This window comes from Lonchura striata, chromosome 4 (assembly GCF_050655825.1).
Source record: "Lonchura striata isolate lonStrDom1 chromosome 4, ASM5065582v1, whole genome shotgun sequence".
Lineage (NCBI taxonomy): Eukaryota > Metazoa > Chordata > Aves > Passeriformes > Estrildidae > Lonchura > Lonchura striata.
The window spans coordinates 69,811,576-69,825,781 of NC_140706.1; the positions used below are offsets into that span (position 1 = coordinate 69,811,576).

The following is a 14,206-nucleotide window of genomic DNA, read 5'->3' on the forward strand; positions in this document are numbered from 1 at the left end:
CCACAAAAGGCTTGGGGTGAGGAATACAGTTCCATTTAAGCACATTTATTTGCAGTTTGAATGTTCATAACATGTAGAGAACACATCATTCATCAAAGGGATACTAAAATTATTTAACATGAGTTTAGGCCTATTTATCCCCATTTCATCTCCTGGAACACTGGCAGTCCACAGTCTCCACGTCACTGAGCTTGGGGAGGGGAGGAAGGAATGTGTCCCATGGTTCTCTGTAAAGGGTTCTACACAGAATTGCTCCATGCTATTTTGCAGTGAACCAAGGGACAACATGCTGTTCTCCTGAGGAATCATGGACTGTCACTGTACCACTCTTTGCACAGGAATAATTTCTCTTGTGACCCCACAGCACTATGTGCAGGGTTTATCAGCCTGAGGACTCTCTCTTCTTTACCAACAACTTTAGTTATCTATGATTTAAACTCTTCTGTATTAGTCTAGCTCGGCCACCCTGAGGCAACATGGTTTGTAGATTAGCACACAAAATGAACAGATTAGCATCTTCACAGCACAAATAATTTGACTGTTACTTCACTTGCACATTAGCTGCTCATCCACCACTCCCGTATCTCCCTGCCAGATGTCTCAGGTTGAAATTCTCTCTTATCTCAAGCCAGAGGTTGCCCTCTGTGGAAAGGACAGGTTGAGTACCTGAGGGAGCAGCCAAATGTGCAGCAAAGACACATCCCTAAGCCTGCTTGGACTTGGGTTAGACCTGGGCATGACAGCCCCAGTGTGAGGACTGAAATCAAGTCAAGAGACCCCAGTAAAACACCCACAACAGTACCTACAACCCCAGAAGCTGACTATAGTGGCCTCTCAGTTGATGATCCAGTACACAAACTGGTATTTTGGATATTTTGGATAACAAGATTATTCCATGTGATTATTCCAGGACCAAACATGGTGCCAGTCCTGATTTAAGTATGCACAATAAAGGCATATGGAAAACTGATCCACTCTAGGGAATGACAGGAGTTTTGGACACTCTGGCAGTGTTCTAATGATTACCCAATTAGAGGTGACTAATAACAACATCAACGTGAAATAGGACAGCCGCATTCCTGGCTGGCTGACTGCAGAGAATGAACAGTGCCAGGAGCTATTGACTGTCTTTGAGGAGGTATTAACTTCACTGAATTCACTGAGAAGAACTCATTAAGAACATTAAACCAATTCAGTGGATAGAGGGACAGAAATCTGGGTCTAAATTAAAAACAAAACAAAAGCAACAACAACACAAAAAAAACCACACCACCAGGATCTGAACTGCCCTTGATTTTTAAGGGAAACTCCTTCTGGAGATATTAATTTCCAGGGAGGAGTGTTGAGGCTGAGGGAAATTGAAAGAGTCTGGAACAGAGAGCTGTGGCCTGATCCTGCAGCTCCGGAATCTGCTTCTCCACCTCACGTTTGGCTTACTGCAAAGTTAGGTCGGATGTGAACTACCTTAAGAGGATAAGGAAGAGCAGAGGAAATTACATTTCCACATATGACAACCAGCTGTATGAGGAATACTTTCACCAAAATAACAGCTTGCTCTTGAGCCCTAAGGAAGGAGAGAAAAGAACTGTCCAGGGAGACAAATTGCTAGTGGCATGTCAGACTTACCGTGGTGATGGCATTGGGCTTGGCCCCATGCTGCAGCAGAACGTTGATGATGTGAGTGTGGCCTTGCTGAGCAGCCTGGTGAAGAGGGGTGTACCCATTCTGTTATCCACGGTGGTGACAGCAAAAGGAAACAAAGAACAAGAAGCAATCATTAGATCAGACATTTCCCATTGCTTCCTTGTGCTCCTTTTGAGACATTTTGAATATAACTTATGACACCAATTGACCCAAAAATAATAAACCTTAAGTAATAATAACTGTCCTTCCCCAGATTGATGAAAATATAAAGAAAGGTAATATTCTTATTCAAAAATAATTTCTCTGACAATAAATCTATGAAAAGCCATTTCTCCCATATTTTCTAAACCAGAGGAAGGAACAATGAGGAGCAACAAAGTTAAAGGGGTGCGTTTAGGGCACAGAATTGTAGTTGAGGCACAGAACATTCCTCTTCCTCTCACATCCTAGTTTTCAACAGGAGGACCAAGATTTACCTTTAAAATATCTGAGTCTATTAAAAAAACCACATAATTTTTAACAGCAGTGATTAAAGCCTGTTTGCATTTTAAAAGGCTAACAACATATACCTATTACAAATGTCAACCAAGTTTAGTTTCACTTTGCCTCCAAAAGGCTGGACCAAGCCTAGAAATTTGCACACAGTGTCTACCTTAATAAACATGCTTAGTTCAAGATACTAATCCACTCCAGTGGTTTGTTCTCATGTCACACAACACAGAAACATTACCAAAGTGTGCTTAAGCTGGCTGATCTGAGATGGTATTGTGTAAGTCCAGTCAGGCAATTGATTCACAAAATTATTCACAACTGGCTTTGAAAGCAGGCAGAGAATAAACTGGAAGAAAACCTTGGGTTGATCTCACCATACACTTACATAAAGCCTGGGGCAGGCTCTGAAACGTGCTCTGAGAGTTATCTCTGCTGCAAACACATAGATGCCAGTAATGTTTTGCACTGCTATTTAGATGGATAGTTCAGAACAGTTACAGTTCTTAGAATGAGTGCATGGGCTGCTAAGAACTGCTGCTTACTGTAGGTTCTAGTGGAAAGTAGATTCACCACCTTTACTTGAATAGTTCAGTCCTTCAAAAATACAATTCATGTGTCCCCTGCACAAAACATCGTGCAGGCTTTCTCTAGAGAAAGCCCAAACTGCAACAGGGGTTATTCATTCTTTTACATGCCTAGCCTGAATCCAGGATTAATTCTTTAAACCAAGTCCACAACACCAGTTGACAGATTGCCAGTATTTTTAGTAGTCCCTAGGTGTGAGATCATGGAGAACTGCTTCCTGATACAAACTTGCTGACTACAATGAAACTATGCTAAGTAAAATACCTGGGTGAATGGAATCATAATCTGTCCCAGTGACCCTTTAAACAAAAACAGAGACCTAATCCTAAAGACACAGTGTTGTCTGTCCCTTGAGTTAGCCTCCAAATACCTCAGCTGAATGTCTTGGCATTTATAGTTTGGATCCCACTAGTGTCTGCTTTATTAACTCTCATCAGCTGTTTTTCTAGTAGTATTGCCTGTCTTTTTGGAATCCCTTGGTTTTACCCATTGATTTTGGGTGATCCCATGAGGCATGGGCCAGAATCTTTTATTTGTTTACTTGGCTGTTTGTTCCCACATTGAGCTGTGACAACAGTAACAAAGTAATGCTACTTTGAGAAATGAATCATCCCATAGGTTCCAGCCGGGGACAAGGGTGCTGACCAGACGGACCAGCAGAATTCAAGCCAGTGATTTTGATGACATTTTAAAAACACAATCAGTGGGCTGCTTCCTGTTGGTCCCAAGACATCCAGCTTTAATCCAGGGAGCCAGCAATTACCTGAAGTCAACTTTAACCAAGCTGGAGCCCTACACTTCCTGAGTTAGCCTTCTTTTTCTCATCGTGGTGTTGTGATGATTTCTGGGATGCAGCACACCACTGAACCTCTCTTTGCATTCTCAGCAGATACACAGCTTTTGCTGCAAAATGCATCCCCCATTCAGCTGGTGTTCCCACCAGCCTGTCCCTGGAGAAACTGTTGAAGTCAGTGGGCTTTGTTTAGACTTTGGCTATAGGCAGTCTGACCCTTTTCAGTGTATCTGGTCAGGTTTCAGCATAGTCAGATTCCCCTCAGAAAACGCCAAACTCTCTTTGAGCAAACCACATTCGCTTACCACAGCTGCTTCCTCTCCCAGAGTCATCCCACCCACACATTGAACAGCAGTAAATCTTCCCACTCTTCTCCCAGCATATTGGAGAGAGCCTGGCATCACCCTGAAAGTGTCTGAATTGTTACTTGCTAGTTTGGCAGCACAGTGGTATTACAGTCATGTAAACCATGTGGAAATAAGATCAGGAACAACTTTCATTTGTTAGTTTGCAAGTACTAAGAAAAAGAAAAACCAATTAAATTGATTGTGTTGTTTTTTCATACACACAGTTATCTGTTTTTTCTTTCTCAAATACCACACCATGAGATGGAGCAGACAGAGGGCATTCCATTACAGCTACCACATGTTGACACCTCCCATGCCATGGTTAGAGTTCCCAAGGGAAAAGCACATGTGTCATGTAGGAGTGCTGGGTTACCATGTTCAGAATAAAGAGCAAAAGCAAAGCAATGGAAAATTCTTTACCTTTGTTTTAGCATTGACATTTGCTCCGTGCTTGAGGAGAAAATTCACCATTTTGATGTTTCCATAGTGACAGGCCACAATTAAAGGTGTATAACCAAGCTACAGGAGGAGAACAAAGAAGTAAAACTGCAAGCTCAGTGGAACATTCCTTGGACAAGGGTAGCACCCTTTGGCACGCTGGAGACAGCGGCCACTGCGTGATTTACCTTTGTCTGAGCATCCTGGTTTGCACCGTGTTTGGCGAGTATCTCGGCTACATTCACTTTATCCTCTTGAGCTGCAAGGTGTAAGGATGTCAGTCCAGCCTGGAGTTGGAATATAACAGGAAAGCAAACAAACAAACAGGAGTAAGAATGAAATCCTCCTGTGCATAAGGAAAAAAAAAAAAATCTAGTCTTTTCCACTTCTCCATCTTTAAAACAGGATCAGACCCTAACTACAACTTCTGAGTATGTGTGGTGTTTTAAAACAAAGCAGAGTCAATGTCACTCCTGTGACAATGTACCAGCTGACAAACAGCTCCAAAACAATTGCATCACCATAACCACAGAGGAAAACTTTAAGACATGAATGCTCAAGATTTTCTACAATAATGTAATTTGGGAAGCTGAGAAGCCCATTAATAAAATGTGCTTCCCACTCCTCAGACAGAAAGAGGAACCTGACAACTGCAGGCATGAGCCAGATGAAGACACTAACTCCAGAAATAGATCCCACTCAAATGCCAGGGAAAAGGATGCAGCCTTTTAACTGATAGCTCATTGTGAACATGTGCAGAGCTTTGCCATGAATGAAGCACTGAACAAATTTTGTAGAAGAAATGAAATTCTCCTTGTTCCTATTAGCAGAACATAGTTACTCCATGCAAGGAGATACCAGAGTCTTCTATTCTAACTTGTATGTGCAGAAGCTACAGGCTTTTCACCTGCATAAATGAGATTTGCATACATCCCTGGATAAACCCAGTGACCCATGAAAATTTACAGTAATGGTTTGGGGTTTTTTTTTTTATGACCTTGTTTTCTGTTAAAAAGCTGTTACATACAATCATTAAAAAAATTTGGAAAGGTCTTCGATAGAATTTTTCTTGGTCTGCTCCAGTAATACAGTTGTTTTCTTATTTGCCAGAGAATGTAAATTTCTTCACTTACCATTGAAGGATAAAGGCATGCAGAAAAGAGCCTTTGCTGGTGAGAGCACTGAATTATTTCAGACTGGAGCTCTCAGGTTTCTGGTGCAGGTTTTTAAGCCCGCCCTCAGACACAAAGTTGAATCTTACTGGATACTCCCACCCACAATACTTTGCTTCCGATTGTGAGTTACCTTTGTTGCCACATGGATGTTAGATCCTTTCTCCAAGAGCAAAGTCACCATGTCAGTGTGACCTTCTTGGGCAGCCAAATGAAGTGGAGTGACTCCTTGCTTGGTCAAAATGTTGGTCTCAGCCCCATAGTTCAACAGAGTGGTAGCTATCTGCATCTGATTTTTCTTGGCAGCGATATGAAGAGGGGTGTATCCATTCTGACACCAGGCAGGAAAATAACAGAAAATGAAGTTACCACAACAGCCATGTAAGCCTAACAAGTCAGGCACCATAGAACAGAACTATTTGATGTTATGCCTGGTATTAAAGAAGGGAGTTCACTAAATTTTCAAGGCTAGACATGTCCCACATGGCCCTGCTGTTGTGTTGCTTTGTCTGTCTGTTATTATTACCACCTAAATCAGAACAAAGCCAGCCCTCACCAGGGTGGGCAGGACTGCTCCACCAATGCCTTCAAATTATGCTGAGTTTGACAACTACATTTTGTACAACCTATGTTGCAAATAATCCCTTTTGACTGGTGAGTGACATTCCCCATGATGAGTGATGGGTGCACACCCTTCATCACATTATGCTTTATTCAGAGCATGTGAGCAGAGATGTGTTTGCATATGGAATTTTGATACGTGTGTCAGTCACAAGCTGGAAACAGCAATGGGGTGGAATGACTTTTTTAATCAAATTAATCATTTAAGCACAGAAGAATGGCATTTTCTGGCAATAACACAACTTCCTAGTTGTTTTATAACACATTGTGAGGGAAAAATCCCCAGTGCCAGCACACAGGTCCTGTGAGGGCTGCTTGGTTGGGTTGGTCTGTGGTTGTTTTGCTGGTTTTTTTTAAGTGGGAGTTTCCCAAACTATCCTGCTTTCCATGTATTGCCATGGGAACCACATTCCCAATACAATCCCTGAGCATTTCCTGAAAGCCTGTAGATCAGCAGCCTTGCACAGGGCAGGACACTCTCTGCTATTGCACCCATCTGGTCCCCATTTTCCCTTTTTAGCAGCTTTTGCATTACACAGCAATAGCACAACACCACTCCTAACCCTGGAATGATTTGCGTGCACGGTCAGAATGCACATTTCAAAAGTCATTGCTAATATTATGCAATAGTGAGGTGACTTCCAACTGCAACCAAAGCTCTGACAGAGCTGTGTCCCCTCAGAGCTCCCCTCACCCCCACAGTGGTGCCACAACACCGCTCCCAACCCCGGAATAAAGTTTCTCATGTCACTGCAAACCTGCACAATAGTGAAGTGCCTTCCAGCTGTGCCTAAAACCCTGGTGGGACTGAGTCCCCTCAGCGTCAGGGTTCCCCTCGGGGCTGCCCTCAGCGGCGCAGAGCTAGCACGACGCCACCGATAAACCCGGAATTAAGTCCCCTAGCGCTCGTTCCCCGCCTGCGTGGGCAGAACATCCCTTCCTTACGCCGCCGCACAGCAATGGCCCGCCCGGCGGCCGTGCCGGGGCGGGCGGGCTCACCTTGGCGGTCGCGTGGGGCGAGGCGCCCTTCTCCAGCAGCAGCAGCGCCACCTTCTGGTTGTCGTAGTGCGCCGCCACGTGCAGCGGGGTGAGGCCGTTCTGAAAGGGCGGCGCGGCGTTAGCGCGTTACGGGACACCGGGCGGGGAGCGGCGCAGCGCGGGGAAACGGGCGGAGGGGCGCCGCTGCCGGGGCATGGGAGGGGCCAGGGGGCTGCAAGGGACAGAGGGGACGGGGGGAGGCAATGGGGAGGGGTAGCAAGGCCGCGGCAGGCAGCTGGCTGTTAGTGGGGAGAAGCAGCGTAGCAGGCGAACCACGCTGGCAGCCGCTGGCTTTCATAACGCCACACCAGGGGATGGTGTGGCTTTGCCCCTATGTTTATCCATTGGGAATTTAGGCAGCTTGATGGAGCCTGTGCTTTCTGAGCCAAAACCAGACACCTGCCCTCAGAGCAGCCATGCACCCTTCCTGCCATGGACCCAAATTCGGCATGCTGGGTAGCAGAAGTCAGCCACCACCCAGGGGAGACACGACCCCAACATAGCCACAGCCACCATGCAAAAGAAGCTGCAGCTTTCTTAGGGTGCATGTTTCACACAGTTCTTCCTTAAGGAAAGACTTCAGACTTTTTCTTCCCCAGCAGTACCTTGCCAGCAGAATCAGGACAGGCACGGCGCTGCAGCAGGAGCTTTGCCACTTCCAGGCTCCCATATTTGGCTGCCACATGCAGCGGTGTGAATCCCTTCTGAAAAATTGCAGGAGATAAAACACAGCTGTTTGTGTTAAAGGTCATGCTGACAACTCTTGTTTAAAAACTATGTGTTAAGCGCTTACTCTTTAACCACAGAATGGATAACTGAACCTAGACAAAGCAGCTTCTCTTGAAAACACTTTGAGAAGCACAAAATACAAGAAAATACATTCCCTTTTATTATTCTTTCCTACTTATGTGCTCTCAGGCTGGCAGACATTTTATCTGATACAGATTGTACTAGCAACACACACTGCGTGGGGGCAATGAAGGCACTTCTTCAAATTTATACCCCAAACCAGCTGCACCTTTTTTTGTTCCATGATGACAGCTTTACAAGTATTTCCTGCATCAGACATTGCCAGTAACACAGACGCAGCAAATACATTAATCGGATAAAACCTTCAAACTCCAATTCCCTTCCTCTGGTAGGGTTTGGCGAAAAATTATTTGTATCTGAATTTGTGTATTCATACAGTCAAAAAGTTCTACTGAAGCTAAAAAGAGCCCTTCTCTTCACCTATTCTAATTTAAAAATTGGTAAGGAAAGCTCATGGATCTGTGACAGTAGGTGGCAGCCTGCACCGCTGCCTGATGGTAATTTTGGGAAGCTGCAATGACCTATTTGCCTGGCACATAAGGGATGTTTAATGTTTATTATCATTATCATTTAGTTCCATTAATCCCACCTCAGAAAGAGATTGTATTGGGTAATCTCAAATGTTGTCAGTTCACAAATCACAAGCCTATAAAGATATTATCTAGTGGGCTCCATCTTCTACTATAGAATGTTCCTGCAATACTAATTGCCATCAAGCAATATGGGAAATTAGGAAAGTATTTAGTGTATTTTTAGCCCTTTTAATGTGATTTAACAGCTGGATAAAAGGAGAACAGCAAGCCCTCCCAGTAATCCATGGATCATAATTTGAAAATTGCTGGTTTAGTCTTTTAAACCCTAGAAGATACGCCATTGTTCATAAACATGTTCTAAGCCCCAGCTGTAAAACCAAGAGTGCTTTCATAAATAGCGAAAATTACATGATTCTCACTTATCAAATGCTTTAAATTTGGAAAAGATACGTTGATATATCGTTCTCTTCACACCTATCTACTATCTTACCTATTCACCTCTTTGTCAGGAATCTATTGGTACCATTTTTTGGCTAGAAAAACCCGCTATTGATTCTGGTGAACATTTCTTTTATAATCCCAGACAAAATGGCCTGTTGTAGCACATGACATCTCATTTTAGAACCACTGAAAATAGATCCAGCATTCGATGTGACTGGGCAGATGCTGACTTCTATGTTTTAGTAACATTCCTTTCAGCTAGCACAGGGCAGAATTATTTTGCTTTTTAAGTAAATAAGGTATTGAAGAATAAAAGGAGACCTGTTCATAAAAAATATGTCATTGCCATGCCCTTTTCTTTTTTGGAAATACTGTGCAAAAAAACCTGTGCCTATAAGGGAAAGGGAGAAATAAGGACATCTTAAACCTGTTGGGACCTGTATTTATCAAGATCTGCATTTGGCTTCAGTGGCAACCAAACCCAATTTTAGATGACAGCGAAGTTGAAATTTGATTAACTTGTGCTACATTACTCCAGCCTACTGGATTGCTGCTGATTAAATAAGAACACAACAAAAGGCCCAAACTACTCCAATTTTTCAGTGTGAAAGCACACTCATCACAGGACAGACCTGCTTGCTCCCGTGCCACTGCCACACAGACGTGAAGTGTTTAGCCTTACCTTGGTGGACATGGAGTGTGATGCGCCGGCCTCGAGGAGCACGGAGGCGACGTCGAGCTGTCCCTCACGGGCAGAGATGTGCAGCGGGGTGTAGCCATTGGTGGTGGCGGCGTCGGGGTGCGCCATGTGCTGCAGCAGCAGCTGCACGATCTCCGTCTTGCCCAGGCGAGAGGCGATGTGCAGTGGGGTCTGTTCTTCCTACAACTCAAATCGAGTGGGTCATTAGCACTATGGAGCCATGCTGAGCACAGCATCCTCCTTGGTCCTCACACACCTTCCTATGCATTTGTCTTGTAGAGTCATAGGAAGTGGAGTAATGGAGGAGAGGAAGTTGGTAAGTGATTCCTTCTGCCATGGTTTTAAGAGAAACAAAAGCCATTGTAAGCAGAACACCTACCCTGGCTCGGGCATCAACCAGGGCGCCGTTCCTCAGGAGGCAGCGAACCACTTCCACCTGCCCGGCACGTGCTGCCATGTGCAATGCAGTTTCTCCACGCTGCAGGAAAGCAAAAGCATTTCAGTGTCCTAAACTCCCATGAAGAAAGATCTTTGCCTGTGTCAGTCCCTACGTCAGATGCATGACAACTGGCCCTGAGAACCCATCCTTCTGCCACGTGAGACTCTGGCTTCAGCCCCAGGACAGGGTGCAAATACGTGTGGCTGTACCTGGAATGTCTTGGTTTGCCAGCTGGCCAATCCCAGACAAACATAGCCTCAACCTCTGAGACAGAATGAAAATCCCAGGTGAGGAAAATTCTGTCAGATAGACTTGCCCTGGTCACATATGTCCCTCAGCTTTCTACATAACAGGGTGTCTGCTCATGTGCTGTACACTGAGCTGTCTCTCTCTAAGGATTGCACAGCACAGGAGCCTCAAGATGGAAGGGGATAACTTTCCAGATGGTCTCTTCCTGCACACACTGTGTGGAGCTGGCAGCATTAAGAGGCCTTGCAATGGCTGAGCACAACTCAGCCAGCACAGAATGTGTAAAATCTGTACTCAGCAGTATGGATCTGTCTCCAGGCTGTGGAATCAATCTTGTTTCAAGCCTTTTGTAACTCACAAAATTTGAAGGATATGAAATTTTGGAAAGCCAACTGAAGTGATATGGAATTTCAGACTAGGAATATCCAAAGCATTTACTTTTTGCAAAGGTTTAAAAAAAAACAAAAACAAAAAATAAAACAAAACAAAACAAAACCCAAAAAACCCAAAACAAAAAATCAAAACAAAAAAACCCAACTAACCAAACAAACAAACAAAAAAAACGCTGAAATAAGGATTCCTTGAGGACAGGATTCCTAGTTTAACTGGGCTCTGTTCTTTGAGTGCAGTGTCCCAAAAGTGGACTGAAATGGTCCCGGGGCAGCTCACCAGCATCTGGTACATCATGTGCTGGCACAGCTCCACAAGCAGGAGCTCTATTCATCTGTTATATCATGAGACCCATCATTTACTTGTGTTAATTGTTCATACTTCTTACACCAGAGCTGGAGAATATTCTGTTGTAAGGCCTTTCTCCCCTCGACTACCACTTAACTGCAACTGCCAAAATGAATACTCTAGTCAAGACCTTTTACATTAGAATGGGGAATCATGTCTTGTCCTCATCTAGATATAAGGAAAGAAGTAGTTTTAGCTTGCCTGCTAATAGGGATTTTTATTTACAGCAAACCCTCTTCACCAGAACTTGACTTATCTTGTCATTCTTAAATTAACATTGTATTACCAGCTGTGATTATGCAACAACAGGTATGCATAACAAAATCCCTCAGCCCTAGCTACAAATCTTAATTCCATCTATATATAAAAGTTTATTACCTGAATAATAAGCTGTTTAATATGTGAAAAACACTCTAAAGATCAAATTTCTGCAATGAGCCTTTTGTGCTTGAATTAGCAAAGCAATTTAGATTTTGGAAACAGTAATTCAACAGGGAAACTCAGCTTACCAAGTGAAAGCCAAGACACCTGCGTAGCAGAAATTGTAAAGTGTTAAACTTTGCACACAAATGCCTGGTAACACAATATTTTTAACTGCTTCCACAAGATACTTGTGTTAGTTTTTTATTATCAATAAAGTTCTTACATAAAGATTTCTTCCATAGCAAAGTATGCAAACTCTATTTTAATGATTCATGTAAACAATTCTTCATGCTAGTAATTTCACTGGGTTCTAGGTAATATTTTTCTAGCTGAAAAAAACTTATGAATACCAGGATTACTAAATTTTGTTGTTTTTGTTGCTGGGAACACTCGCCTATAACCTTATGTACTGAAAAAAGCTGCTTTTCAAGTACAGGTGGTCCCAAGTTGAATATTTGTTTATGCTGACAAATTCAAACAGTAAAATATCTTACAAAATACATCTCAGAAAACTATAATGTTGTTTTTGTTGGTTTTAATTTTTTTGCCCCCCCCCTTTTTTTTTTGTAACTAGGCTGTTGGTATACAAACACTGATTCACTGATTTCTATGGTAAGTCAGGTTCTGCATTTCATGTTACTTCCCAAAGGTCACATTTTTCCAGATTTAATCACCAGCTCCTGGAATTTCCTGTCTAAGAGGAACATCTTGAGTTTCCCAGTTTTGCTTTTTGTTTAATTGTTGAGGTTTTATGGACTTTATACTCTTTCACTGACAGGAATGACACCATTTCATGGCAGCCAGCAAAGTTATGCAGGCAGAAATCAGAGCCATTTGGACTTGAATTTCATCCTTCAGAACAAAAACACAGGCTTTGTGGGATTTGGCCTATAATCCATTTTGGATCGTTTTGGTGAGCTTTGTCTATTTCTAAAGAAAGCTTTACCAACTTGAGCATTGTTGCAGAACACATGAAAGCAGAGATGGCTTATGACACATGAAGCCACCACTTTCCCCTCTTCAGTAAAAGTGCTACAATAATTTGCCCTAAAATGCAGCAAAGTATGATTAAAATGTGACCTTGGGCTGAGCTACATGGCAACCAGAGACTTTCTGTGGGTGCTGAGCAGATGGTTCTAGTGACAGCCATACTCACAATGTTAGTGACATCAGGAGAGGCTCCGTTCTGCAGCAAAAGGAGGACTATGTTCAAGTGGCCCATAAATGCAGCCACGTGTATTGGTGTGAGGCCCGACTGCGAAACAAAGCAAGAGCAGTTTTACTCCTCTGCACGGCTGGAGGGACGGGCTTCTTCGTTCAAATAAAACATATGGGAAAGTGAGGCAGGACAGGAGAGACAGAAAGAGGGAAGCAAAAGAGGAGAGAGAGAGAGAGAGAAGGAATGTTTCTGCAGGACATGAAACATTTTGCTACCTCTGTTATAGCCTGGATTGAAGCCCCATATTTCACCAGGAGTTCCATGACTTTGATGCGATTTTTCTTGCAGGCAATGTGCAGTGGAGTAAAACCATTCTGTGCAAAAGACAGTGATGTTAGTCAGAAACATGCAGCTACACTTCCCACACTGCTCCATGCTGGCACACTGGGAGCACAAGGGTTAGGCTACCACAAGCAACACTTCTTTAAGCACAACAGGTTATGAATTACAGACATCTCCCACTATCTGAGGCACAACAAAGCAGTGCTGCTGCTTTCCTCCCAGGCTTGGGAGAGAAGGGAAACCTCCACCTCCACATTTCACACACAGATACACCCGTCCTGCCTGTTACTGTGTGTGTGCGTGTGCTTCCTGAGGCTGCACACAGGTCTGTAAGGAGCACTCCCAGTGCTTCCCAAAACTGCCTAACACAAGGGAAAGTGAAGAAATTACATTGAACACTTCAGAATCAGTGCCTTTATAAAGCATTTCCTGTACCTCAACAGGAGAATCACAGAAGGTTTGGGTTGGAAAAGCCCATCTTGTTTCACCTCCTACCATGTGCAGGGATACCTTCCACTATCCCACATTGCTCCAAGCCCCATCCAACCTGTCCTTGGACATTTCCACAGATGGGGCAGCCACAGCTTCTCTGAGCAAGCTGTGCCAGGGCCTCCCTATCCTCAGAGGGAAGAATTTCTCCCTAATGTCTAACCTAAATATACTTGCTTTCAGTTTGAAGCCACTTAAACTGAGAAAGAGAGAGAAAGAGTACTTACTCCAGACTCCACCTTAATCTGTCTTTTTACTTGAAATCTAAGGATCTGTATATATTTATTTCTATATTTATATAAAAATATATAACATAAGGTATGACATCTGTGTGTGTGTACATTCTGAGGTACCTTAAATAAAGAACCACCACTTCAGCTGTAGTATCATGACAGTCTGATGACAGTTAATGCAGGTTAAGTGTGTGTTTGAAGCTGAACAAACACATTATTTACCATGTGTGAACATTTTAGTGAAAAGCACAAGTAACACTTTTTAGATAATGTTGAAAAATTGGTACATTTTCTAATGAAGAGCATCAGTATTGCCAAGCAATCAACCAGCAGTAACCAGAACCTAGCAGTGAAAACTTAGTTTATGGGAAGAGATAATCACGTGACAATTATTCTACAGGCTGCTTGTGTTAAAGGAAATGTTAATTACTAGTTCATTTGAAGGTGCTTTAAAGCATATACACATTAAAAATGGTAAGAACTCATATAGTGCTTGTATCCCCAAAGCATTTTGCGAACA

At 43.2% G+C, this 14,206-nt stretch overlaps 1 protein-coding gene across 14 annotated transcripts in view; it reads right to left on the reverse strand.

Moving 5' to 3' along the window:
- ANK2 (ankyrin 2) overlaps positions 1-14,206 on the reverse strand; it is a 275,878-nt gene that overhangs the window by 64,259 nt on the left and 197,413 nt on the right. For 12 of the 14 annotated variants that reach the window (XM_085579383.1, XM_085579389.1, XM_085579388.1 and 9 more), the window contains 10 exons: positions 12,898-12,996; positions 12,620-12,718; positions 9,994-10,092; positions 9,597-9,794; positions 7,736-7,834; positions 7,092-7,190; positions 5,605-5,802; positions 4,488-4,586; positions 4,282-4,380; positions 1,627-1,725 (listed from right to left, as the gene is read on the reverse strand). In XM_085579383.1, the coding sequence (XP_085435509.1) occupies positions 1,627-1,725; positions 4,282-4,380; positions 4,488-4,586; positions 5,605-5,802; positions 7,092-7,190; positions 7,736-7,834; positions 9,597-9,794; positions 9,994-10,092; positions 12,620-12,718; positions 12,898-12,996 (1,188 nt within the window). The remainder of the gene's footprint in view (positions 1-1,626; positions 1,726-4,281; positions 4,381-4,487; positions 4,587-5,604; positions 5,803-7,091; positions 7,191-7,735; positions 7,835-9,596; positions 9,795-9,993; positions 10,093-12,619; positions 12,719-12,897; positions 12,997-14,206) is intronic. The other 2 variants (XM_085579386.1, XM_085579392.1) reach the window with 2 other exon arrangements.